The sequence below is a fragment of the Camelina sativa genome, chromosome 13, assembly GCF_030686135.1.
Source record: "Camelina sativa cultivar CO46 ecotype springtype chromosome 13, ASM3068613v1".
Lineage (NCBI taxonomy): Eukaryota > Viridiplantae > Streptophyta > Magnoliopsida > Brassicales > Brassicaceae > Camelina > Camelina sativa.
Genome location: NC_141892.1, coordinates 4,475,938 through 4,498,978, shown reverse-complemented (window position 1 = coordinate 4,498,978; position 23,041 = coordinate 4,475,938). Strand labels below are relative to the sequence as shown.

At 37.4% G+C, this 23,041-nt stretch overlaps 4 protein-coding genes and 2 pseudogenes across 6 annotated transcripts; 5 read left to right on the top strand and 1 right to left on the bottom strand.

The window, feature by feature from the left end:
* Positions 1 to 1,233, top strand: LOC147929203 (dehydration-responsive element-binding protein 3 pseudogene; annotated as a pseudogene). The gene has a single exon (XR_015577545.1). The product of XR_015577545.1 is annotated as a dehydration-responsive element-binding protein 3 pseudogene (transcript).
* Positions 1,234 to 7,588: 6,355 nt separating this feature from the next.
* LOC104735170 (ultraviolet-B receptor UVR8) lies at positions 7,589 to 10,207 on the bottom strand. 2 transcript variants are annotated; one of them, XM_010454904.3, is made up of 5 exons: positions 9,939 to 10,207; positions 9,660 to 9,836; positions 9,275 to 9,310; positions 9,024 to 9,142; positions 7,589 to 8,943 (listed from the first exon to the last, which is right to left on the bottom strand). In XM_010454904.3, the coding sequence occupies exons 1-5, from the start codon at positions 10,036 to 10,038 to the stop codon at positions 7,714 to 7,716; spliced, it is 1,662 nt and encodes a 553-aa protein (XP_010453206.2). In that variant the 5' UTR covers positions 10,039 to 10,207; the 3' UTR covers positions 7,589 to 7,713. The 2 variants fall into 2 exon arrangements, with proteins under 2 accessions (XP_010453206.2, XP_087338533.1); XM_087482407.1 differs by lacking the exon at positions 9,939 to 10,207 and having other exon boundaries at positions 9,024 to 9,320; positions 9,660 to 9,799.
* A 259-nt stretch (positions 10,208 to 10,466) lies between these two features.
* LOC104737948 (protein NRT1/ PTR FAMILY 1.3-like) lies at positions 10,467 to 12,948 on the top strand. The gene is made up of 5 exons (XM_087482406.1): positions 10,467 to 10,606; positions 10,720 to 10,937; positions 11,239 to 11,786; positions 11,904 to 12,354; positions 12,504 to 12,948. The coding sequence occupies exons 4-5, from the start codon at positions 12,112 to 12,114 to the stop codon at positions 12,855 to 12,857; spliced, it is 597 nt and encodes a 198-aa protein (XP_087338532.1). The 5' UTR covers positions 10,467 to 10,606; positions 10,720 to 10,937; positions 11,239 to 11,786; positions 11,904 to 12,111; the 3' UTR covers positions 12,858 to 12,948.
* On the top strand, positions 10,534 to 11,739 carry LOC147929202 (protein NRT1/ PTR FAMILY 1.3 pseudogene; annotated as a pseudogene).
* Positions 12,949 to 14,142: 1,194 nt separating the features above from the next.
* Positions 14,143 to 18,930, top strand: LOC104735169 (uncharacterized). Its single transcript, XM_010454903.3, has 12 exons — positions 14,143 to 14,448; positions 14,779 to 14,906; positions 14,987 to 15,049; positions 15,178 to 15,299; positions 15,499 to 15,614; positions 15,736 to 16,540; positions 16,674 to 17,393; positions 17,549 to 17,770; positions 17,851 to 17,946; positions 18,033 to 18,227; positions 18,310 to 18,423; positions 18,511 to 18,930. The coding sequence occupies exons 1-12, from the start codon at positions 14,354 to 14,356 to the stop codon at positions 18,769 to 18,771; spliced, it is 2,937 nt and encodes a 978-aa protein (XP_010453205.2). The 5' UTR covers positions 14,143 to 14,353; the 3' UTR covers positions 18,772 to 18,930.
* A 234-nt stretch (positions 18,931 to 19,164) lies between these two features.
* Positions 19,165 to 20,492, top strand: LOC104737947 (uncharacterized). Its single transcript, XM_010454902.3, has one exon. The coding sequence runs from the start codon at positions 19,366 to 19,368 to the stop codon at positions 20,293 to 20,295; it is 930 nt and encodes a 309-aa protein (XP_010453204.1). The 5' UTR covers positions 19,165 to 19,365; the 3' UTR covers positions 20,296 to 20,492.
* The last annotated feature ends 2,549 nt before the right edge of the window (positions 20,493 to 23,041 follow it).

Here is a 23,041-nt window from a genome sequence, read left to right as displayed (position 1 = left end):
AAAATATTAATGCGTATAAATATTTTGAGTGACTGAGAAGTGTTAGACAAAATTTCACCAACATTTCTTCTTCTCATATCACAATTTCTCCCTTATTTCTTCTTAACTACACACTGCCCTGTTTCTTTTTCTTTTCCTCATTTTGAAAAGTTCTCAAACTTTTTTTTTTCCTTTCCCCCAGAATTTATTTACTCTATTTAGCATAAATCTTGGGATCCGAATCGTAGAAAGCAATCAGAATAATAATAGACTTTGTACGATATATTCTTGTGCCTAAGCTAAACAATGGCAGCTAGTGCGTCCGTGGAGGAATACTACAACCTCCGCTCGGAGAGAGTGACTCAGCATCTTGTCTCTAACTCGGAGTCTAACTCAGTGAGTCATAAAAGCAAAGCAGAGCAAAGCGAGAAGAAGACGAAACGTGAGAGAGACTCCGGTAAACACCCGGTTTATCGTGGAGTGAGGATGAGGAACTGGGGGAAATGGGTGTCGGAGATTCGTGAGCCGAGGAAGAAGTCACGTATCTGGCTCGGAACTTTCCCGACCCCGGAGATGGCGGCGCGTGCACACGACGTAGCGGCTCTGAGCATTAAAGGAACCTCAGCTATACTTAACTTCCCTGAACTCGCTGACTCATTTCCTCGACCCGTCTCGCTAAGCCCTCGAGACATTCAGACAGCAGCTCTTAAAGCAGCTCACATGGAACCAATGACGTCGTTTTCATCTTCGACGTCTTCATCGTCGTCTTCGTCGTCGTCTTCGTCTTTGTCTCCCACGTCTTCGCTTGAGTCCCTTGTGTTGGTAATGGACCTCTCGAGGACTGAGTCGGAGGAGCTCGGTGAGATCGTGGAGCTACCAAGTCTCGGAGCGAGTTACGACGTTGACTCGGCTAAGCTTGGGAACGAGTTCGTGTTCTCTGACTCGATGGACTACTGTTTATATCCGCCGCCGTGGGGACAGTCGTCGGATGATAACTACGGTTACGGAATCATCCCTAATTTTAGCCATGGCTTGTCATGGGATCTTTAACAGTTTATTTTATATAATTACCATAATTAATGTTTTGTTTAATCACGTTTTTTAAAACCCTTTTTGTTTTGTCCTTGAGTTTTGTGGTGTTAGCTAAGAAAGGGTTTTTTTCTTCGGGTGCGTGTGTGAGCTCCATAATGATACGTGTACAAAACTCTATTTGTGTTCTTTTATATATAAATATCGGTTTTGTTTGTCGGAAAAGAAGGGGGAAAAAGTGAAATATTTTTGCAAGTCTCATCAAGTGAATAAGCGATAAAAATAAAGTCCACTAACTTTACGATATTGTAATTATGCAAATCATCAAAAGTTCAAAACTGTTGCGTGTTTTTGTTTTTGTTTTTTTCTTTGACGAAAACTATGGGAAAATTCGCTTTAATCATTAATTGAATTTTTTTGAGTCTGATCACTATCGATTAATACTTTGTTTTGTCGACATAAATGGAACGGAGACAGTGAGTTACGTTAGGGTAAAAAGAAGAGAAAAACACGAAGCGAGAGCAACTTGTCGAAAGCTGACGCGAACATTACACAGCCACATATATTATATTATACATCCATGCAATACTTTATTTCATCTATTAGTAGTATATTAATGACCAAATTTTCCCACTTAAATTGTTGGAGAATATAAGCCACACAATAGCATCACACAACTCGTTTTATTTTAGAATTAGGAAGAGAAAGACTTATCATAAAATCAGATCTGATTAGCTTAGCTCCACAATTTTTTTTTTTTCTGGTTCTCATTCTATGGTAAGTTAAATTAGAGGCAAATTTATCAAAGTTTCATTATGATCATCATGCATCAATTAAAAAGTAATGTATGGATGAATACTTAATAGTTTAATATTTAAATGAATGAGTCTAATTTCCTCATGTAACTTGAATCCCCAAGGGAGTCTATTTCCTCATGTAATAGTTTAAGGGAGTTCCTTCTCTTCCATTTTATGTCTTTTACCTTCTCTTATTTTCTTTAGAGCCAAACTTGTGTCGTAAACACTTCTACCACCACCGTTGTGGCGGCATCACTCTTTTCGTGACTTTTAGAAGCTAAATAGGATTTAAGTTTTTGGTTTTAGAGTTTGGATTTGTGCTATTTCGGTTTATATTTTTTTTTTTGTCAACTAAAATGCTTTCGGACGTAGAGTTTAGGTTTTCCGTTTCAGATTTTAATTATAATTAAAACTGTCACTTAAATGATGAAAACGACTAACAATGTTTTACATGAGAAATTTATGAAAGTTTAAAGAGAATTTCTAAAAATGTGTGAAAAGCTGAAAATTACTAATGTTTTTGTTCTATAATGGTGGAACATACTGATATTAATTAAATTGGAAATATATACACAAGAAAACATTGAAAAGTGTTAACTGAAAGTTTGTTAAAGTTTTCGAATAGTTGTGAAAAAAATCCATATTGTAGAAAATGTAATATCTGGACAGCAAGGGTAATTCTGTTAAAGCAAAATGAGATTGTTATTTTCTAAAGAGAATGTTAGTATTTTCCAGTGAGAAAATGAAGTGTTATTGGAGCAGGTTAAAAGAACTAAAAAGACTGAACTACTTGACACTTATAAATAGTAATTACCCCTAAGATGAATGTAGACTTAATTATAAATTTGAGTCTATATGACATGAATGACGAATGATCATATAATATGGGGAGAATGAAGAATGGTGACATGTCTAGTCCTGTCAAATGCATATCTTTTGAACTCCCAAAATCTCGTTTTTTATGATAATTATATAATCATGAAAAAGAGATGTGATGATCCATAAACTACTTGGTCTAAAAGTGGAATATCCATGAAATTGAACTGTCTTAGTCATATCGTTATGCCACTCGAGGTTACATATCGATTTATGCTGAAATTACTATCTCTAATCAGTGTAAAATATATCTAACAGTTGGCAAATTCCAAAAGTTTTGTAGATTTTCAACATGATATTTGTTAATTATAAAACATACAACGACAAGCTTCGTCCAAGATAAAGACTAGTGTTTTTTTTGGTTAAAGATAAAGATGAAAGATAAAGACTATTGTCACCAAAACTATTACAATAATGATAAATGATGTCACTGACACCGTTTAAAAACATATGAAATATTTTGGATTTTACCCTTACGACTTCCTTACGAGAGCTAGCGTGGGACATCAGGACATGGAATGATCAAATATTCTGTTAATTATCCATGATTTAAAATAGATTTCCTTTTTTTTTTTTTATCAATAGAGACTGAAATAAATATGTCTAATACTATTTAAGATAAATAATAATATTTTACGTCGTTAGTTGTTATGTGTTTTTTCTCTGGTTGTTACGTGTTTACATTACCTTTAGTATTTCTTTTGGTGGAGAGTACTATTTTTTGACGGATTAATGGATTATAGCAGCGCTTACTTCCACGTTCTTTTAGCGAATCTATGATCACGTAGTAAAGAAGCATGAACAGTTACAACCTTTTTTACAAAAATAAGTTTACACAACTATAGAATTTGACTCAGCAATTAGAGCTCCAGATAAATTCTACATGCGATCTCATTCTTCATAATTAGGGAATGACGTAGATATCCAATTAGGTCCCTAACCTAACTTGAAACTAGACCACTAAAAAAATTAGTATCAGTTAGTGCAGACAATTGTCAAAAACTATTAGATTTAATGTCAGAGTATATATATTTAGAAGAGCAGGACACCAGGATTTTTTTGTTGTTTATAAGAAACATTTGTTATTTTTGTAAATGCACAGGGTCCACTTTTTTTTGCTAGATTTTATACGTAAATTTAAAACCTTTTCTAAAAAATTTATATTTTATATGTTTATAAATTATATATATATATATATATATAGTTTTGCACAGGGTCCGTCACTCAGTTGTGTTTATGACGATCGAGACGGCCTTGAAACTACTATCATACATAATCTACAACATTTTTACAAGATATATAATGTGTATTCCAGAATCTAAACCTTAAAAGGATTCCTCTGTCCAAAGGTTTGTCTGAATGACTATTAAAAATATTGTTTTCTTTTTCACGCAAACTACAGAAGGTACCAACAAGTTCCACAGTTAACGGTTAAGATTACTTAAACCAACGATATGGGATTTTGAGGTTTGCTAGGTTTGACGATGATTGCGGTTTAATTAGCTCGTACATTCTGTTTTATTATATAATGGTTGATGTGTTTTTGGTCAGTTTTAGTTAATTTTGGATTTGATTCACTAAGCTAGTTTAATTTGATTCGAGGCCAGTTAATTTCTAACCTTGGTTGAATTATCACTTTGATTTAATTTTGGTTCAGGTAAAACTGATCGGTTTATACGTCGCCCTACCTATTTCCCACTAACTATAAACGAATAGTTTAAATTAATTCCATAAGGTTTATTAACGACATTATACCGCGCGCAAATCTAGAGTGGATCCGACATTACTTTCTTGCATATCTTTTGTGAGGTGTTGAATTTCTTAAATCAAAATTTTATCTGTCTCTCTAATGATGGGACTATGCAAAACTCCAAAAACGGAAAACGTATCATTGACTCCTTTATTACTTTTTTTTTAGAGATTTAGACCAAAATCGTCAAAAACGACTTTACAAAATGGTGACATTTTAAAATTAATAAAAAAAGTATCTGAACCACTTGAAATTCTCTATTAATATGCTTTTGTTCTAAATATCTAGGGATCAAGTAAGTCGGCAGGTTAATCACGTTTAGTAGATTAATTTAATTGACGGTGGCCATTAGAATCGAGCATCCTCCGCTCCCAAAAGACAACCCAAAGCTAGCCATATCACTTTCCAGCTATGTTTCAGCTTCAGCCGACCATTTCCTACTACCACAAGCTAATGGCCTGGCACCGGTAGTACACTCTCCGATAGGTTGTAATTAATTGCTTCTTTTACCCATCCGTTGGGTTGAAATTGGGACCAGTATTAACAGAATTAAAATAGAAAACTATACTTTACAATTTTACATATATAATAAATAATCATCTAACGTTGCGTATTTATATGCTTCCGTGTGTTTAACACATTTGAATGTTTTGTGTGTATTCATGCATTTACGTGGTTCAAATCTAGATAGAAGTTGTGTCTCATGACCTTTCTTTTCTTGTTTTTTTTTTTTTTTTGTTTCTTTTCAACAAAACATGATCGCTTCAGATGATACACCTTTTTTTTGTTCAACAGATAAATGATAATAACTGGTATAGAACATATCAACAACAAAATGTCATTGATATATATGAATTTGAGTTCAACATATTTCTAAATACACTAATATTGAGTTGGCAATAAAATGATTACATTGATATATATGTTGGAGAATTTAATATGAAAGGACATTGCAATGGTTGTTGGATGGTTTTTTCTTGTCATGCACTGGTTGTGGGATGATGTGATACTACAGTGTCAATAATTTTGTAAAATATAAAGTAAAATAAGATAATTTTTGGACTGACTCTTAAAAAGGATTTTTGCTCTCTTTTCTTTTTAATTCTCTTAACGAACGGTTTCTCAAAAATACATTTTAAATATTATTTTTTCAAAACAGTATTATTTTTGAAACTTTCCGAAATAAAAAGGGTTAAAGGGAGTTTTTAAACGTCTACTAGCTCTTAATTAACTAATTTCAGACCCTTTTATAAAAAATATTTCAGAACACTAGCTTATAGTAGATATTCTTTTAATAACCCAGTGGGGTTTTAATATCCCCTATATATTAATAGAGAACCACACTTTTGTAAAAGCTGATGTGTCGCCGCCAGAGAGCTTCGTGCACCTTTTAGCAAAATAACCTTAAATTTTCTACTTAATTACATTAACATGTCATTATATTTTTAATAATAATAATAATTAGATATGTCATCATTTCTCACACAAAATTAAATATCACATATCCAACTAATTAAATAAATACATATTATTTTAAGACAAAATTTCACTAAAATTTACTTAAATATATATAAGTCAAAGTTATATTGATTTCTTAAAATCAATATAAGTAAAATATTCTAAAAAACTATTAAAACATAACAATTAATATAAAGTTAATAAAGATAAAGAACATATAACTTATTAACAAAATCATATAAAAACAAAATATAAATTTTTATGTTAGTATTAATACCATAATAATTTAAATAACAAGATTTCAATAGTTATTATAATTGATTATAAAAATAAATATATTACCCCTGAATTACCTCCACCTCATTAAAAGAAACTTAATTTCCAATAAATATAGATTTATATATATATATATATATTCATAAATAAGTATATAAAAATAACAACAAATTAGGGGATATCATGATGTGTGATTATTTTTATATATCTAAATATGTAAAGTAATTAATCTCAACATTTAGTTTGATTATTCATTAAAAATGGAAATATTGATAACCAAATAGGAATATACGTTCTAATTGTACATTAATTTATGCGCTATTAAAAAGGAATGAGACAATAACCCTTATCATCATAAATAAACTTTGTATCTAAATAAAATCATAATATTTAAAATGGGTGATTATTAGAATTATTCAAAAAATTTATAGTTACTCGATTAACCATAAATATAAATATGATTTTTATGGTTACAAAAGAAACATGCAAAATTGATTTAATTAAATAATTCAACTACTGAGTAATTTAGTATATGTTGTTATGGTTACATAAGAAACATGCAAAATTGTTATGATCACAAAATAAAACATAAGAGATATGAATTTGATTTTTAAACCACACAAAAGACATGTTGCAATAAATAGTAAAATTTTATCAATATTTTTCTAATATAAAACCTCTTACGCATTGAAAGATTTCACGGGTTAAGCGTATTTTTACACGAAAAAGCAGTTTTAAATAAAGAAATAAAAAATTTTAGTTACATATTTTGTTTGACATAAACAAATATTAGTTCTTGAATAATAATTTTATTTATAATAATTTTCGTTAGATAGATTTATCCCGTACATAGTGCAGGTTGTTACCTATTAAACCTATTAATTGGTAACCAGTTTAGAAAATTTATCTTCTCTTATTTAATTATTTCTCTATCGAGTAAATTAAATATATCACTGATTATTTTGGATATTCATGACAAACATTTTCAACACAGATATAAGAGATGGTTTAAAGCTAAAATCTTGACGTAACATCACCTCACCTCTTTTCTGATTGTTATGTTAACCTTTATTGCAACTAGAAGAGCTTTTTACAAACAAGGTGACTATTTGAAAGGTTATGAAAGAACCAAGAATTTAATCAAATTCTACCAAATAGTCACCTTGAGAAGAGGTATTGAAGGTAATCAAAGAAAATATAGAGAGGGTAATGAAGTGTCGAAGATTTATATAAGCTACGTGTGCCAAACCAGCCCATGAGAAGAGGTATTGTGTATTTGCACAAATAGTATCATAACAGCACATATTTTGGATATATAGTAGTTACAGCCTTACAGGATATCAATTAGTTTTACTATCCTATATGGCCTCCAGGTCGAACCAGTTAATCAGCTTTCTTATGTCAGGCATTACGTCGAACTAAGAACACCAAAACCAAATCTTGTTCTCATCATTTTCCCAAAACACACACAGAAACTGAAGATAAAACTATATATTGTCAGTTTTAAGTGAATGTAGTAGGCTATTAGAACACAACAGGTGATAATAATTAATGTCTAGGGGCTGAAGATTGAAGACAATCTTTCATAATCTCCTGAATCCTTCTCTGCAACACCTTGTCCTTAACCCTACCAATCATGTCTACATAGAAAGCTTGAAGCCTCATAAGCTGACTCTTATCTGCACTCTCCAGCATCTCTCCCCACTCTTTGCCCATATCGAAATACCCAGAAACCCGTAATGAATACGGAATATCTTCTTCTTCGTTAAACGGTTTTCCAAATATGGATCCATGGAGTATGCTTGCATATCTTTCCATCACCATTAGCTTTGATTCTAGCCGTTTCATCTCCTCGGTTGATGCGCTTTTTTCAGCATCAGGTACTACTTCTTTCTCCGATTTCAGCTCATTCGGCCAGAAGACGAGAGTAGGGACATAATGGTCGCTAACATCCCCAGACCCGAGCACTCCATTTCTTCCTCTTCCCCAAGACCACAGCTTGTAACCACCATTTGCCACAAGAACTGTATGTGCTGCCCCGCAAGAAACTTGCACCGGGTCACGAAATTTTGACCCACCTGAAATTTTTCTTGGAACACTGTCATCTCCTGCTTCCACCTCTGTGAAGTTGACATCGGGGCATAACCCTAAACCTCTCTCCATTCCCCATGACCACACATATCCCTCAGATGACACCACGCTTGTGTGGAATAACCCACAGTCTACAGAAACTAAATAAGAGTGTTCAGGGAGCTCTGATACTGGCTCTGGTATCGATGAACTCTTGGTACTTCCATGCCCAAGCTGACCATTTTCGCCAAAGCCGAATGTCCAGCAAATGCTCGGTCCTTCCGGTGTCTCCTTCCTGTAGGTGAGAAGAGCTGTGTGATGAGCACCACAAGCTATGTCGTAGACTGTAAGACCAGAGTCCTGGTTAAATGTCTCCACAATCTGAGGTATTGCTCGCCTTTCTCTATCCCCAAGTCCTAACTGGCCACGATGATTATTTCCCCAAGAATACAAAACAGAATCATCATAATTGTTGTCTTTGTGGATCCCACAGGGACCAACGAGGGCAACAACGTGTTCATCCCCACATGCTACCTTCAAAACAGTCCGGTCATGGAACTCGGGTATAGGAAACGGAATCGGGATGCCAGTAAAAGAGACAGGAGGCTCAGTCCCACTGTCTTGTGGAGGAACATTCCCCCACATCCAAAGACCTCCAACACTATCAATGGCAAGAGACATCATGGATCCGGCCTTGACAGTACAAACCTAACAAGCGTAAAGGAAACTATTATGGTTCAGGCTTTTTTGACATATAAACCGACACTAAACCGTTTCCAGGACCATACCTTCAAATCTGATCTGGCCTTTGAATCATTTAGAGAGGAACTAGATCCTTCTTGTTCAAAGAAACTTTTTATCAAGTATGGTGCCAAGGAGTTCTCCCCATCAAAACCAAGTTGGCCATCCATTTATCAGTCAAGGATTGAAGACATTATAGATTTGTAGCAGGCAATGTAGAGAACAGAACACTAAACTTGACATACATAAAGAACGAACAAAGCTTATAGAAACGGTAACACTCAAATAAAGAGGATACAAATGTTATAGCCCCAAGACCAAACCGAGCCATCATCTGCCAAAAGCTTACAAGGCAAAAGAAACAAAACAAAAAAAAAAAACAAGATAATGGTCAATAGAGATCCTTAATCATATCAATATCATATAACATAAACAAGAACAGAGCTTATATGTTCGTACAATGGTCCTATAAGCCCATTCAATTAACAAAAATCAAGAAACTCCAACTTAATTAAGCTAAAACGTTACTATACATATACACTTCAAGCATACTTTTTTAATTTCACAAAATGGAAGTTCATAAAAAAACAGGCATTGGAGCTAATTAGAGCAAATCAGCAGCACAAGCTAATAATAATAGAAGAAGAGTGAAAAATTAAACATATGAGAATAGAAGAAACCACCTGAGACAGCGAGACTGTGATAAGCACCAGCAGCGATACCAACGATACGAGCCCGATCTTTAGCTACTTGATCAGGGAACTCGAAATCGACTCGAACTGGAACAAGCTCGTCCGATTCTTTACCCGTACCAAGACGGCCGAACATCCCTCTTCCCCATGAGTAAACACATCCATCGCCTTCAAAAAACAAATTCCAAAGAACAACAAAAAAAATTCAAACTCAAGAAAACATAACTGAAATGAAGCTGCTGTGGATTTTTTTTTTCTTTTTCTAATTACCGGTCAGAGCGATCGTATGCGCTTCACCGGCGGCAATAGAGATTATTTTCCGGGATAAATCTTCAGAAATCGGTAACGCCGCCGCTTTATCCTCCTCCATTGCTACTGCTTTGAGGATTTCTCGGTGGGATTTTTTTTTTTTTTTTTTTTTTGTAAACGGATAAGGTTTTGTGCTCAGTTTGCTTATGCACAAATTTCTTGAAGCTTTCACGGATCAAAAGACGACAAATTATCCCAAAATATCTTCAGTCACACACAGTCGACTCTCTCAGTTCTCAGCAGCGTTAGTAGTAGTACTGTTTGAATGCCATGTTTCTGATTTATTGGAATAGGCCCATAAACATAATTAGGCCCATTTGTAAAAGGAGATGAATTAATTTATTTATGATTCTAACGGAGAAAGGTGTATGTCTCGTTTGCTGTTATAAAAAGATTCATGCCACAAACGAACAATACAGGAGCACCAAAACTTTAAAGAGGGTCCACTTAGGTAGAACACTTATTTATTTGATTTCCTGATCAAGACATGACAAGGAACTATGTTAACATAAGGTATACCAACACCACCAAGAGTCGAAAATTTCGAAATTAAAATATGGATCAAGAAGCTCTTCTCGTCGGAAGACCTATCTCGAAACGCAGTATTCCGACCATTCCTTTTATTCTTGGTATGATTACTTCTCGTATATCTAGCTATAACACTCCATATTCAAAGGAGATGAATATAGATAGTTTTTTTTTTTCTTTCTATAATAATTCTTGGTTAAATGGTTTTGGATAGCAAGTCAGGCGTTGGAGAAACTTGCATATTTTGGATTGGTACCAAACATGATACTCTTCTTAACGGTCGAATACGGCATGGGAACAGCGGAAGCGGCTAACATCATCTTCCTATGGTCTGCCGCCACCAATTTCTTCCCTCTTGTTGGTGCTTTTATTGCGGATTCTTACACGGGTCGGTTTCCTCTGATTGGGTTTGGATCCTCCATCAGCCTTCTGGTACATATTTTATATTTTTATATCAACCTTACAAGTGGAAACATTATACATCTGAACCTACCAGTGAGAACTACAACAAATTGATTTCCATTCATTTTCTCGTCTCTAACTATTTTTTTCTAAGGATTATTACAAGATTAATTCACGTATTGTTTTCCTTAAGTCCTCATCACACTAATCATATTTTTTGCATGTTAGTTGATGAACATCCTATATATTCCAATTTCCCCTTAGGCCTCACCACAATCGAAGTGAACCAAAAATAATATTCAAACTAATATATAACAAATGGACAACACAGGGAATGATTTTTTTTTATGGTTGACAACAACAATTCGACCAGAATGCGATAAATCAACACACGTATGCCAACCCACCACCACAGTGCTCCCAACTTTTTCTCCTATATTCCTTTTTTTCCCTCACCGCCATCGGTGCTGGGGGCGTCAGGTCCTCCTGCTTGGCCTTCGCGGCCGACCAGCTCCAACCCAACCACACATCACGTACCGCCACGTCAGCCGTAGAAACCCTCTTCAACTGGTACTACTTCTCCGTCATGCTCGCATGCTTTCTTTCTTAGCCGTTGTTGGTCTTCGTTCAGACAACGTATGGTTGGCAGATTGGTTTTGGAGTCTCTGTCGCTGCCATGGTTCTATCCGTCGCTTTGTTCTTCGCGGCTTCTCCGTACTATGTAAGGTTTCAGTGTGAGTCCGGCCTTGTCGCTGGACTTTTCCAGGTTCTCGTTGCTGCTTACAGAAACCGACACGTTGATTTGTCATCGGAGGAGCATATTATATCGTAGCATCACGAAAGGGGTTCTTCTTTTTCAATTCCTAGCCAGAAATTAAGGTATATTATATTATAGTAACTAGTAATAGTTGATGTATATAATTAATCATCTTGATTTTTCCCCCAAAAATATATTTATGCCACGGCTGATACATTTGGAATTATTTTCTACTATAGGTATTTGAATAAAGCTTGCGTCATAAGTAAACCCAAGCAAGACCTAACCCTAACAGGGAACTCAAGCAATCCATGGCAGCTATGTAGGGTTCAACAAGTAGAAGATCTTAAATCTCTCATCAGTGTCCTACCCATCTGGTCAACGGGAATCATCTTGTCACTTGTCACGGGTTGCCAAGTCTCCTTTATAGTCCTTCAAGCTAAGGCCATGGATCGCCGCACCTTCATTCAGGGTTTACAGATTCCTTCAGGCTCTTATGGCATTTTCTTGGTCATCTCCTTCGTGCTCTTCCTTGTTCTTTACGATCTTGTTATCGTCCCGTTAGTTTCTTGGGCTCTAAAAGAGCCGTTCCGATTGGGAGTTATGGTGAGAATGGGAGCTGGTTATGTAATATCAGTTCTATGCATCTCCACTCTTGCCGCTGTGGAGCACGCCAGAAAAAATACCTCTGTAAGTATTCAATCCGGATTTTGGTTCAATTTTGCTTGGTTTGCCAGTCACTGCTTTTTGTTTTGGTTAGCTGTTTTCCATTTTATTTGTTTTTCTAATAAACAAGTTGAATCTAAAAGTATGGTAGAATTGTGGTTTTGGTTCACTAGAGAGACGAGAGAGGTACGATGTTGTCGGCGATGTGGCTATTACCGTACATGATACTAGGAGGCATTTCGGAAGCACTTAATACGATAGCACAGAACGAGTTCTTCTACTCTGAGCTCCCCAAATCCATGTCAAGCGTCGCCACCACACTCTCCGGCCTCGGCATGTCCGCCGCAAGCCTCATCTCATCCTGGATCATCACCATCGTAGACGTCGCCACCTACGGGAGCTGGATCACAGAGAACATAGACGAGGGACACTTGGACTATTACCACTGGCTCTTGGTGGGATTATCTGTGTTCAATGTTCTGTATCTCGTGTGGTGTACCAAATATTATGGTAAATGTAACTTATAACGAAAAGTGTGAAAAAAAAATTGTAATTATTTTTTGTTTTGTTAAAAGGTATTCAATTTTATAAATAAATGTCCAATGGACTATTTCCGAATTTAGGTTCATTACAACCCCCAAAGGTCTAAACCACATACATCAAACCAAGTAAAAGTATAAATCAAAATTGACCCGAGTTTAATTACGAACCGGAATCAAACAGGCACTCGTTTATCCTAATCTCCAACTGAAGAACACAGTTGGAGCCGCCGTCCATATTATTGCGGATACTCATTGGAACAGGACCTCCGACGAGCATGGACGACGCGAATCAAACGGAGATGGTGATCCAAGATCCGTTGCCATCCCCCCACTGTAGAGCAGCTTTGAGGAGGAAGAAAAGATTTGAGCTTCCATTGTCGAAGAGATACATGCTCATATGTGAGAAGAGATAGGCGGTAGGGAGTAGATCTGAACTCTTTGACGGTGGCTTAGCTCCTCCTTGCCGTAGACGACCTCCCCTATCGAACAACAACCCTAAGAAACTTCCAGAATCTCCAGTCTTCAGATCTAACCACCTTCCTCTCTCGATCCTTGCCGTGAATCTCCCTCTTCTACTCCTCGTCGCACCACTACCGATAGAGCTCTTACTGTTGGCGTGTCGAGGAAACTTCTCCCTTCCACTGCTCCCTTGATTTTGATCACAAAGCTTTTACCTTGTTGACGCATCAGTTAACGTATGAAGCGCCATGAGCCCTGGGGCTCTCTTCGTCGCCGGAATCGACGGAGAACCCCCAACGACAGTGCAAGGGTTTGTGATTAGAAGAAGAAAAGTTAGTGAGAGAAAATCGCCGCGAGTGAGATCCACGCGCCTACAATTCTCTCTCGACTTGTCTAACTTTTTGAATAAATCTTATAGCACACACAAAACTTAACTCATGATTGGATCTTTAACTCGGATAAGAAGTAATCAAACAAATTGAATGGTGATATTCCAAGGTTCTGAATGGGTTAATGCCATTTATTTCCAGCACGCTCCGTAGTTCTTACAGCTAACCAAACCATTCGGAACTAATAAATTCTTAAAGTCAACAGTACTATAACTATACGCAAGTACACGACACGAACATATCTGTGTAGAATGTAGTAAAAAAACATTTTTTAAAAATTGTGATGTATTTCCTTCAGAAATTTAACAAATTTGTTTATATGGTTTGTAAGTAATAGGTGTAATTGTTTAACAATAGTTGTAATTGTTTTTTTTTTAATTATTATTGTGATAAATGTTGCATGGCATACGTGGATTTAAAGTATTGGCTAGGTGAGAGCAACAAAATAAAATAAAAATAAAAAATAAAAAAAATAAATATTCGCTTAGTTCTGTAGAAGAAGAAGAAGACCTTCTTGTTTGGCTTCGGTTAAAGCCTCCCACGATTTAATCATCCAGACCAAAAAAACTCTCTTTCATATCTGCCCAGATCTGCTGAGGCCTGAGGATAATTTAGTCAGCAATCGTCAAAGCTATGGCGATTAGGGTTTTTCTTCTCCTTCTCCTCTTCTTATCATCTGCAATTGTATCTTTCTCCCTTTATGAAGATCAAGCCGGCCTCGCCGATTGGTAAAAACTCCTCTCTTCTTCAGTCTCTCTCTATTTGTTTCTCTGGAGCAGAATAGTTTCGAAGTTTTTACTTACTGAATTAGTCGATTTAAGATGTCTAAGTAGAGCTTTTCGCCAATCTGATTAAATCCAATCCGCAGTGTATTTCGAATATGTAATTTAGTGTTTTTTTTAGATCTCATTAACTAGAGAATTGTGTTTGTAGTCTGATTCATGGAAGGATCCGGTTCCAACACTAGTGAATTTGAGATGCGATCGAGTTAAGCTGCTTATATATTACTACATAGAAGTGTTTTCAATTGATAGAGAGTTACTGTTGTATTGTTGTAGGCACCAACGTTACATCGGGAAAGTGAAGCATGCAGTATTCCACACTCAAAAGACTGGGAGGAAGCGTGTTATCGTCTCTACCGAGGAGAATGTTGTTGCGTCACTTGATCTCAGACATGGGGAGATATGTAAGTAGTATATTCATGTTCATATCTCTGTGTTCTTTTTTTTTTCCTTGTTTCTAACTTTGTTTTCTGATTTGTTACAGTTTGGAGGCATGTTCTCGGGACAAAGGACGCTATCGATGGGGTTGGTATTGCCTTGGGAAAATGTAAGAATTATCTTTCATACATGTGGATCAACTATGCTTGGGTGGACCAAACATAATATTTGCTTTCTCCTGCAACAGTAATAAACTAGAATCTTGAACTCTATTTTCTTGGCTTCAATTTGTTTCAGATGTTATTACTCTTTCATCAGAAGGGAGTACTCTAAGAGCCTGGAACCTTCCTGATGGCCAAATGGTGTGGGAAACAGCCTTGAGTAGTGCACATCATTCAAAGTCACTGTTATCGGTGCCGGTAAGTAATAATATTAATACAAGCGTAGGAGTTCTGCTAGTTTCTTTAAAAAGGAGGACAACTTTTACTGTCCTTTTCTTTTTATAAGAAAACAACAACTTTGATTTATAGGCCATCAAAGAATGATATTATCTGATGAATTCTTAGTTGCGTTATCATTTCCGTGGTTGCTTATTAATGAACTAGAGATATCTTGCAGATAAATTTGAAGGTTGACAAGGACTACCCTATTACTGTTTTCGGTGGTGGGTACCTTCATGCTGTTTCTGCTATAGATGGTGAGGTCCTGTGGGAAAAGGATTTCACAGCGGAAGGGTATGACAACCGTCACTGTATATTTAAATGAGGTTGCTTTGAGTGCAGACATTGTCTGCATATTATAATGTTTTTTGGTGTTTAGTAATATTTTCTATGTGTTTTATGGTGCCTCCTGCAGGTTTGAAGTTCAGCGGGTTCTTCAACCTCTTGGAAGTACTGTAATTTATGTGCTGGGATTCGTTAATTTATCTGAGGCTGTTGTTTATCAGATTGATTCCAAAATTGGAGAGGTAGTGGCACAAAAAAGTATGGTTTTCCCTGGTGGATTCTCTGGCGAAATTTCATCAGTTTCAAGCGATAAAGTTGTTGTTCTTGATTCGAAGAAGTCAATTTTGGTTACTATTGGCTTCATAGATGGAGATATTAGCTTCCAGAAGACCCCTGTCTCAGATCTTGTTGAGAATTCAGGAAACGCTGAGATTTTATCACCTCTTCTTAGCAATATGCTTGCTGTAAAAGTCAACAAACGCACTATATTTGTGAAGGTTGGTGGCGAAGGAAAGTTGGAGGTGGTAGACTCATTATCTGATGAAACAGCCATGAGTGATTCACTTCCAGTTGCAGACGATCAAGAAGCCTTTGCTTCAGTTCATCATGAAGGGAGCAAGATTCACCTCATGGTGAAACTTGTCAATGAATTGGATAATGTATTGCTCAGAGAGACCATTCAAATGGACCAACATAGGGGGCGTGTCCATAAAGTTTTCATGAACAACTATATCAGGACAGACAGGAGTAATGGATTCAGGGCTCTTATTGTGATGGAAGATCACTCACTCTTGTTACTGCAACAAGGGGCGATTGTTTGGAGTAGAGAAGAAGGCCTGGCTTCAGTGACTGACGTTACAACAGCAGAACTCCCTGTAGAAAAGGATGGTGTATCAGTGGCAAAAGTGGAGCACACTCTCTTTGAGTGGCTTAAGGTATGAACGGTCTTAAATGTCTTGCTTGCGTTTTCTTAATTCCCCCACAGTTGTATTGTTTCGTTGTGTATTTGGTGTGTTTTAGTAGTTTTTCTCACCCTAATCAGTTTAACTCTCTCTTAATCTTTGGTAGGGGCATGTGCTAAAGCTTAAGGGATCCTTGTTGTTAGCAAGCCCAGAGGACGTGGTAGCAATTCAAGAATTGAGGGTGAAGAGTTCTGGAAAGAACAAACTGACCCGCGACCATAATGGCTTCCGGAAACTAATCTTAGCACTTACTCGAGCTGGAAAACTTTTTGCTCTGCACACTGGAGACGGGAGGATTGTCTGGTCCATGCTGCTAAAATCACAAGCATGTGAACGTCCAAACGGCATTAGCTTGTACCAATGGCAGGTCCCTCATCATCACGCCATGGACAAAAATCCTTCTGTGCTTGTAGTTGGCAGGTGCGGATCAGATTCAAGTGCGCCTGGTGTACTTTCATTTGTAGATGTATACACGGGAAAGAAGATTACCTCTTCAGATATTGGTCACTCTGTTGTGCAAGTTTTGCCTCTTCCATTCACTGACTCGACGGAACAACGTTTACATCTAATAGCTGATACTGTTGGCCACGTCCACTTGTATCCGAAAACTTCAGAGGCTCTCAGCATCTTCCAACGCGAGTTTCAAAATATATATTGGTACACTGTTGGGGCAGATGATGGTATTATCAGAGGACACGTAATGAAGAGCAGTTGCTCTGGTGAGACTGCAGATGAGTACTGCTTTACAACCGGAGAACTTTGGACTGTTGTGTTTCCTTCGGAATCAGAGAAAATTATTTCGACACTAACACGAAAACCTAATGAGGTATAAATTATGGTTTCTAAATCAACGCTTCTCTAATACAAAACATATACACAAGATTGCTGTGTTTCATCTTGAGAGTTGGTGTTTCTAGAATGGAAGCTCAGTAACTGGTTATTTATTTTTTAATCTGACTTGCATACGATTTTTCATTCCAGGTTGTTCATACACAAGCCAAAGTCAACACAGATCAAGACCTGTTGTATAAATACGTATCAAGAAACTTACTATTTGTGGCCACCGTTTCACCAAAAGGTGCTGGTGAGATTGGCTCAGTTACACCGGAGGAGTCATCACTTGTAGTATACCTTATTGACACCATCACAGGGCGGATATTGCACCGTCTGTCACATCAAGGCTGTCAAGGGCCGGTTCATGCAGTAAGTCCTCATGCAATTTCATCTCATTTCTTTTTGTCGAAGATTCAATGCAACTTTCTTATCTTTCAAATTGTTTTCAGGTGTTCAGTGAGAATTGGGTTGTTTACCACTATTTCAATCTTCGAGCTCACAAGTACGAGGTTACGGTCGTTGAGATCTATGATCAGTCTAGGGCGGTATGACTTCATAGTTCACACTCAAAACAATTTTTCAGTTGATCGAGTGTTCGCACTGTGTGAAACGTTATTAATTTTATTTGCAGGAGAACAAAAATGTCTGGAAACTAATTCTGGGAAAGCACAATCTAACAGCACCAATCACTTCATACTCTAGACCAGAAGTGTTTACAAAGTCACAGTCATACTTCTTTGCTCAGTCCGTGAAAACCATTGCGGTGACATCCACAGCGAAGGGTATAACATCAAAGCAGCTTCTCATTGGTACCATCGGGGATCAGGTTTGTATATTTCCTTCTCGTATATGGATACCTCCATGGATTGAAAAACTGATACTCAAAAACTGTTTCAATATATGATTAGATATTGGCACTTGATAAACGATTTGTGGATCCACGCCGGACACTTAACCCGTCTCAAGCGGAAAAAGAAGAAGGAATCATCCCTCTCACGGATTCATTACCCATCATTCCTCAGGTTCATTCAAAACCCATTATCCTTATTTTTGTTATGACTAGACAGTCCCCCCTGGTTTGGTTATCTAATGCACCTGTCATATTTCAGTCGTACGTGACACACTCCCACAGAGTAGAAGGTCTAAAAGGCATAGTAACAGCTCCGTCCAAGCTAGAGTCAACAACACACGTCTTTGCCTATGGAGTGGATCTCTTCTACACAAGGCTTGCTCCTTCAAAGACATACGACTCGCTGACCGACGATTTCAGCTATGCGCTTCTCCTGATAACGATTGTAGCGCTGGTTGCAGCCATCTACATCACTTGGGCCCTTTCAGAGAAGAAAGAATTAAGCGAGAAATGGAGGTGATTGGATCCTTAAAAGGTTTAAAAAGCCTTCCTCTTTATTTTTTCTTTTATTTTTTTCTTTCACAGTTGTAGAATGTTTACGAACCATTTTTGGCACTCGTAGAGAAAAAAACCATTGGCTCGCTTAACTTAAATCCTGATGTTATTAGGCTTTGGAAAATGAGTACTTTGCAGACTCTTGCTTTGTGACCTTTTCTCACATTCTAGAGTTGCGCTGAACCTTCTGAATTCAAAAGTTTTGTAGAAGCCTCTGTTTAAATTTCCATTTTCAAGACCCAAATCAACCTCTGTTCAAGATAATGATTAAAATCCAGTGAAACAAACCTGTAGATTTTTGAACCCTCGTCAAAATCGTGACTTCGTAATTCTCATGGGACCATAGCCATACACACACATGTGATTATAATAAATATTATTAAATGGTTTAATGTGCGAGTAAATAATCTTAGGGAGAATACAAGTGTAACGCCTGACAAATTTGGTGCGAATCAATTATTTTCTTCCTCCTATTTAAAAAAGAGAACTCTTCACTTCACTAAGTTCACTGCACTCCAACTTCACTTGAAAACTCTCTCTCTAGGCTCTATAGTAAGCGATGATGAAAGCAAACCAAAAACCGAAAACCCACGCGCCGCCGCGTCCTCTCTTCTCTTGTGGCTTCTTCCGCCGTTGCACACAGTCCGTCCTAAGTCCAACCTCTCCTCACCAGCAGCAGCCTCGCCGTAAACCAACCACCACCTCCTCCTCATCTTCCTCTTCCTCAACTTCCACGTCTCAAAGCTTCACTCAATGGCGCTTCCCTCATCACCTTGACCAAACTCCATCCACCGCTCCTTCTCTTCCTCCACCGCCGCCTCTTCCGGTAACCACCACCCTCCAAGAAACATTCCAGATCGCAGAGCTTCACCTCACATCCGTCTCCGAATCCGACAAGCTCTTAGCTCTGCAGCTACTCGAACGGGTCGTCGTACCCGACCCGCCTTCTGATCCGACTTGTCCACCGGGTCTCATGCGAGGCCTCGTCTCTTGCCTTCGCAGCAACAACAAGATCGTAACAGCCAAATACGTCACCAAGATCCTCCTCGCGCTCTGCCTCGCCGAAGGAAACCGCCACGTGGCGGTCGAGGCTGGAGCCGCTCGAGCGGTGGTGGAAACGGCGGCGGGGCTAGAGATCTCAGCGGTTGAGCGCGCCTTAGCAGCGTTAGAGCTCATGTGCACGACGAAGGAAGGAGCGGCGGAGGTTCGAGCTCACGCGATGACGGTGCCGGCGATGGTGGCGGTGATGGCGAGACTGGCAGGGAGAGGAAGAGAATACGCAATAAGCATACTCTCGGTGGTATACGGGAAAGGAGGAGATGATTCCGGGGAGGAGATAGCGGTGGCGCCGGCGGAAGAGGTGGCGAGGGCGGTGGCGTTGGCGCTTGAAGGAGGAGAGTGTACAGCGAGAGGGAGAAGAAAAGGGACCCAACTATTGAAGACACTGGAGGAATATGGACGGTTGGATCTGAGTCAGAATGGGACATGAAGAAAATGATATCTAACGGTTGAGATTTAATATGTCAGGTGCAAAAAAATAATAATAATCTGAAAGCTAGTTTTTGGGGGTCACGGGCTTGTTGTTCTTTTGTTTAAAGATGTGTGGGCCTTCGCTCTCTGTCTACTCTCCCCTATCTCTATGTGTATATAATATATGTTACAATTTATATAGTCCCCTTTTAATTATTAGATTTTATATAAACTTATGTTGAAATTATTAGGTTTTACTGTGGGAATAAATTTTTACCCTCGAAAGACATATTTGACTATTAACAACGAACTGGTTTTAACGCACAAGATTCATTAATTATACAATCCTAGGTTAGCTTCTCACGGTACGTATGTCATTTAAGTATATATGATTTTGGTCTGATGGAAGTGGTTTTTATATGATTGGTTTTGACTTTTTGAGTTGAGTTGTATAAGGTTTTTAAAGTTTAATAATCAACTCAACTAATTAATTCACAAAGAATAATTTTGACACCTTTTATATTATATAACTTTAGGTTAATTATTTGTAACTTTCGAAGTACAGGATCTAGACACATTTTCTCCAAAATAGTCATTTTTTTTTAAAATCTGTTTCAAGCCGTATGACATTCTAAAACCGACACTAAAAATTTTACTTGTATCAAATAATTGAACTTTGATATCATGTTTTGTGGGTTCTCAACTCATAATAATAATGATTTGACAATGAGTAAATTGGTACATGTCATCTATACATATTACTTTACTTTACTTCTAAGTTCTAACTTAACAGGCCAACAACGACTGTATAAATAGTCGCTAAATAATCAGTTAAATGAACATATACGACTATTTAGAAACCAATTACTGTTAAAGGTAAAATTTTGTCGTTAATTCGTATAGTCGTTAAATAGTCGCTAAATAACGACTATTTAACGACGATATAGCGTTGTCGTTACTTTGTCGTTGCATTGTCGTAACTTAGTAACCAAATATGACGACAATTTGCCGACAATTTAACGATTATATCAGCCTTAGTCGTGTATTAGTCGCTAAATTTAGCGACTAATCTGCGACAAAGTTACGACGTATTTACATGAATAAAACTTGCAATACTTTAGTCTGAAATTAGTCGTTTTATTCTACGACTATTTACCTTCTATTTAACGACAATTTGCAGACTAAATGACGACTATATAGCGACTACTTTGTTTTAGAAAATAATGAAATTTACTGGTTTTTATTTTTTGTAATCCTGATTTTAATCCTGATTTTAATATTGATCTAGTAAATGAAAAATCTAATGAAAACACCTTCCAAAAACATAATCATAATTGTATTAAAACCTTAACATACACAAGTTCAAAATAGAGATCAAACCAAAAGCATAGAAAGAAAAAGTTTATAACACATACAAACTGAATACAAGAACTTAGTTCATGAGTTGAGAAACAAAATGCAAGGTTGTGGGTTTATCATGGAGTTGATGATGGAAGATTGTCCTCCTCAGCTGATTGAGAGGCTATAAACTCCATGTATGCTGGATTAGTGTGGCGCATAAACTTTGCCATCATCGTCAACTCTTGCTTTTGCTCAGCCACAAGGAGAGCAGTCTTTTTTTCTCGAGCAGCAGCTTCAGCGTTGAGAGTCGCCTGAACTTCAATCTGGCGTTGGGCTTCCTTCAGTTGCTCTTGCAGTGTGAGAAAGGCTTCCGTTTGTGATGGTTGATTGCCCTTGCCCTTGCCAAGAGTATCTTTGAGGCTACCAACACCATAAGGAGTTCCACGTGAATCCCTCTCAGTGCACTGTTTTTAGAAAAAGAAAAACAGTAAGTAAAGAGGTAAAGAGCAAAACAAATGCATGATCGAGTAGAAATGCTACTTTACCTCAAGAAAGATGGCAGTACATTCATCGGTGGTGAGCTCCCGACGATGTGAAGTACCATCTGAAAGAGTTGAATCTGCCTCGAGCTCAGCCATCTTCTCTTGCAACTTCTGCTGATAAGCTTGATGGATTTTCTCTGCCTTGCCATCAACATAAGAACCATCCGGCTTTGTATGTGTTTTGAAAAAAACTTCACCCATACTGACCTCTCTTCCCAACTCCTCTTCCTGCAATGTTAGAAATTAAAGAATTGTTAGTACTAGATAAAATAGGAATGTTGATAAATGTAACTAACAAAATAGAAATGATTTAGTACCAGATCATCTTGGATTTCCCTATATGACTTAGGGCCTGATAAGTGGATGTGAGGACCGAGACCATTACGGTCAGACATACGACACTTGGAATAGGTGGAACTCCTTTGTTGTTGTTCTTCAGTATCCCAATTAGCAACCATCACTTTCCAGAGGTCACCTTCAATCCATGAAGGTTTTATTCGGGCCGTCCTTGCATCGCTAACCATGCCCTTTATCCGGCGGTTACAGATGGTGTTGAAATGTGCTTGAACGGTCCCTGTTATCAATAGATCCCAGGTGTGAGTTTTCTACATAACAAAGAGAGAAGGAATTATATCAGTGAAAACAAACAATAAACAAAAGTATAAAACGGGTTACATTGTACTATTCTTACCACAAACTCCATGAAGTATCTATCTTTTCTATCGGGAGGCACACAAGACCAAGTATAATATGGACCATCGAATTTGTTTGTAAAAATCTTGGTAATCTTCCGAACAAGTTGGCCTTTTTTGTCCCGATCAAATCTCCACACACACATGTAAACAAATTGTAGTTAGTTTGATCAGTTAGAAAGCTCAGACA

Excerpts from the sequence above, each read along its gene's own strand:
- LOC104735170 (XM_010454904.3), bottom strand. The coding sequence starts at position 10,038 with ATGGAGGAGGATAAAGCGGCGGCGTTACCGATTTCTGAAGATTTATCC. Across the intron at positions 9,311-9,659 it reads TCACAGTCTCGCTGTCTCAG|ATGATGGCTCGGTTTGGTCT; the intron begins GTGGTTTCTTCT and ends AGCTTTTGGCAG. Across the intron at positions 8,944-9,023 it reads AGGCCAGATCAGATTTGAAG|GTTTGTACTGTCAAGGCCGG; the intron begins GTATGGTCCTGG and ends TACGCTTGTTAG.
- LOC104737948 (XM_087482406.1), top strand. The coding sequence starts at position 12,112 with ATGGATCGCCGCACCTTCATTCAGGGTTTACAGATTCCTTCAGGCTCT. Across the intron at positions 12,355-12,503 it reads ACGCCAGAAAAAATACCTCT|AGAGACGAGAGAGGTACGAT; the intron begins GTAAGTATTCAA and ends TTGGTTCACTAG.
- LOC104735169 (XM_010454903.3), top strand. The coding sequence starts at position 14,354 with ATGGCGATTAGGGTTTTTCTTCTCCTTCTCCTCTTCTTATCATCTGCA. Across the intron at positions 17,394-17,548 it reads TAACACGAAAACCTAATGAG|GTTGTTCATACACAAGCCAA; the intron begins GTATAAATTATG and ends TTTTCATTCCAG. Across the intron at positions 18,228-18,309 it reads TTGGTACCATCGGGGATCAG|ATATTGGCACTTGATAAACG; the intron begins GTTTGTATATTT and ends ATATATGATTAG.
- LOC104737947 (XM_010454902.3), top strand. The coding sequence starts at position 19,366 with ATGATGAAAGCAAACCAAAAACCGAAAACCCACGCGCCGCCGCGTCCT.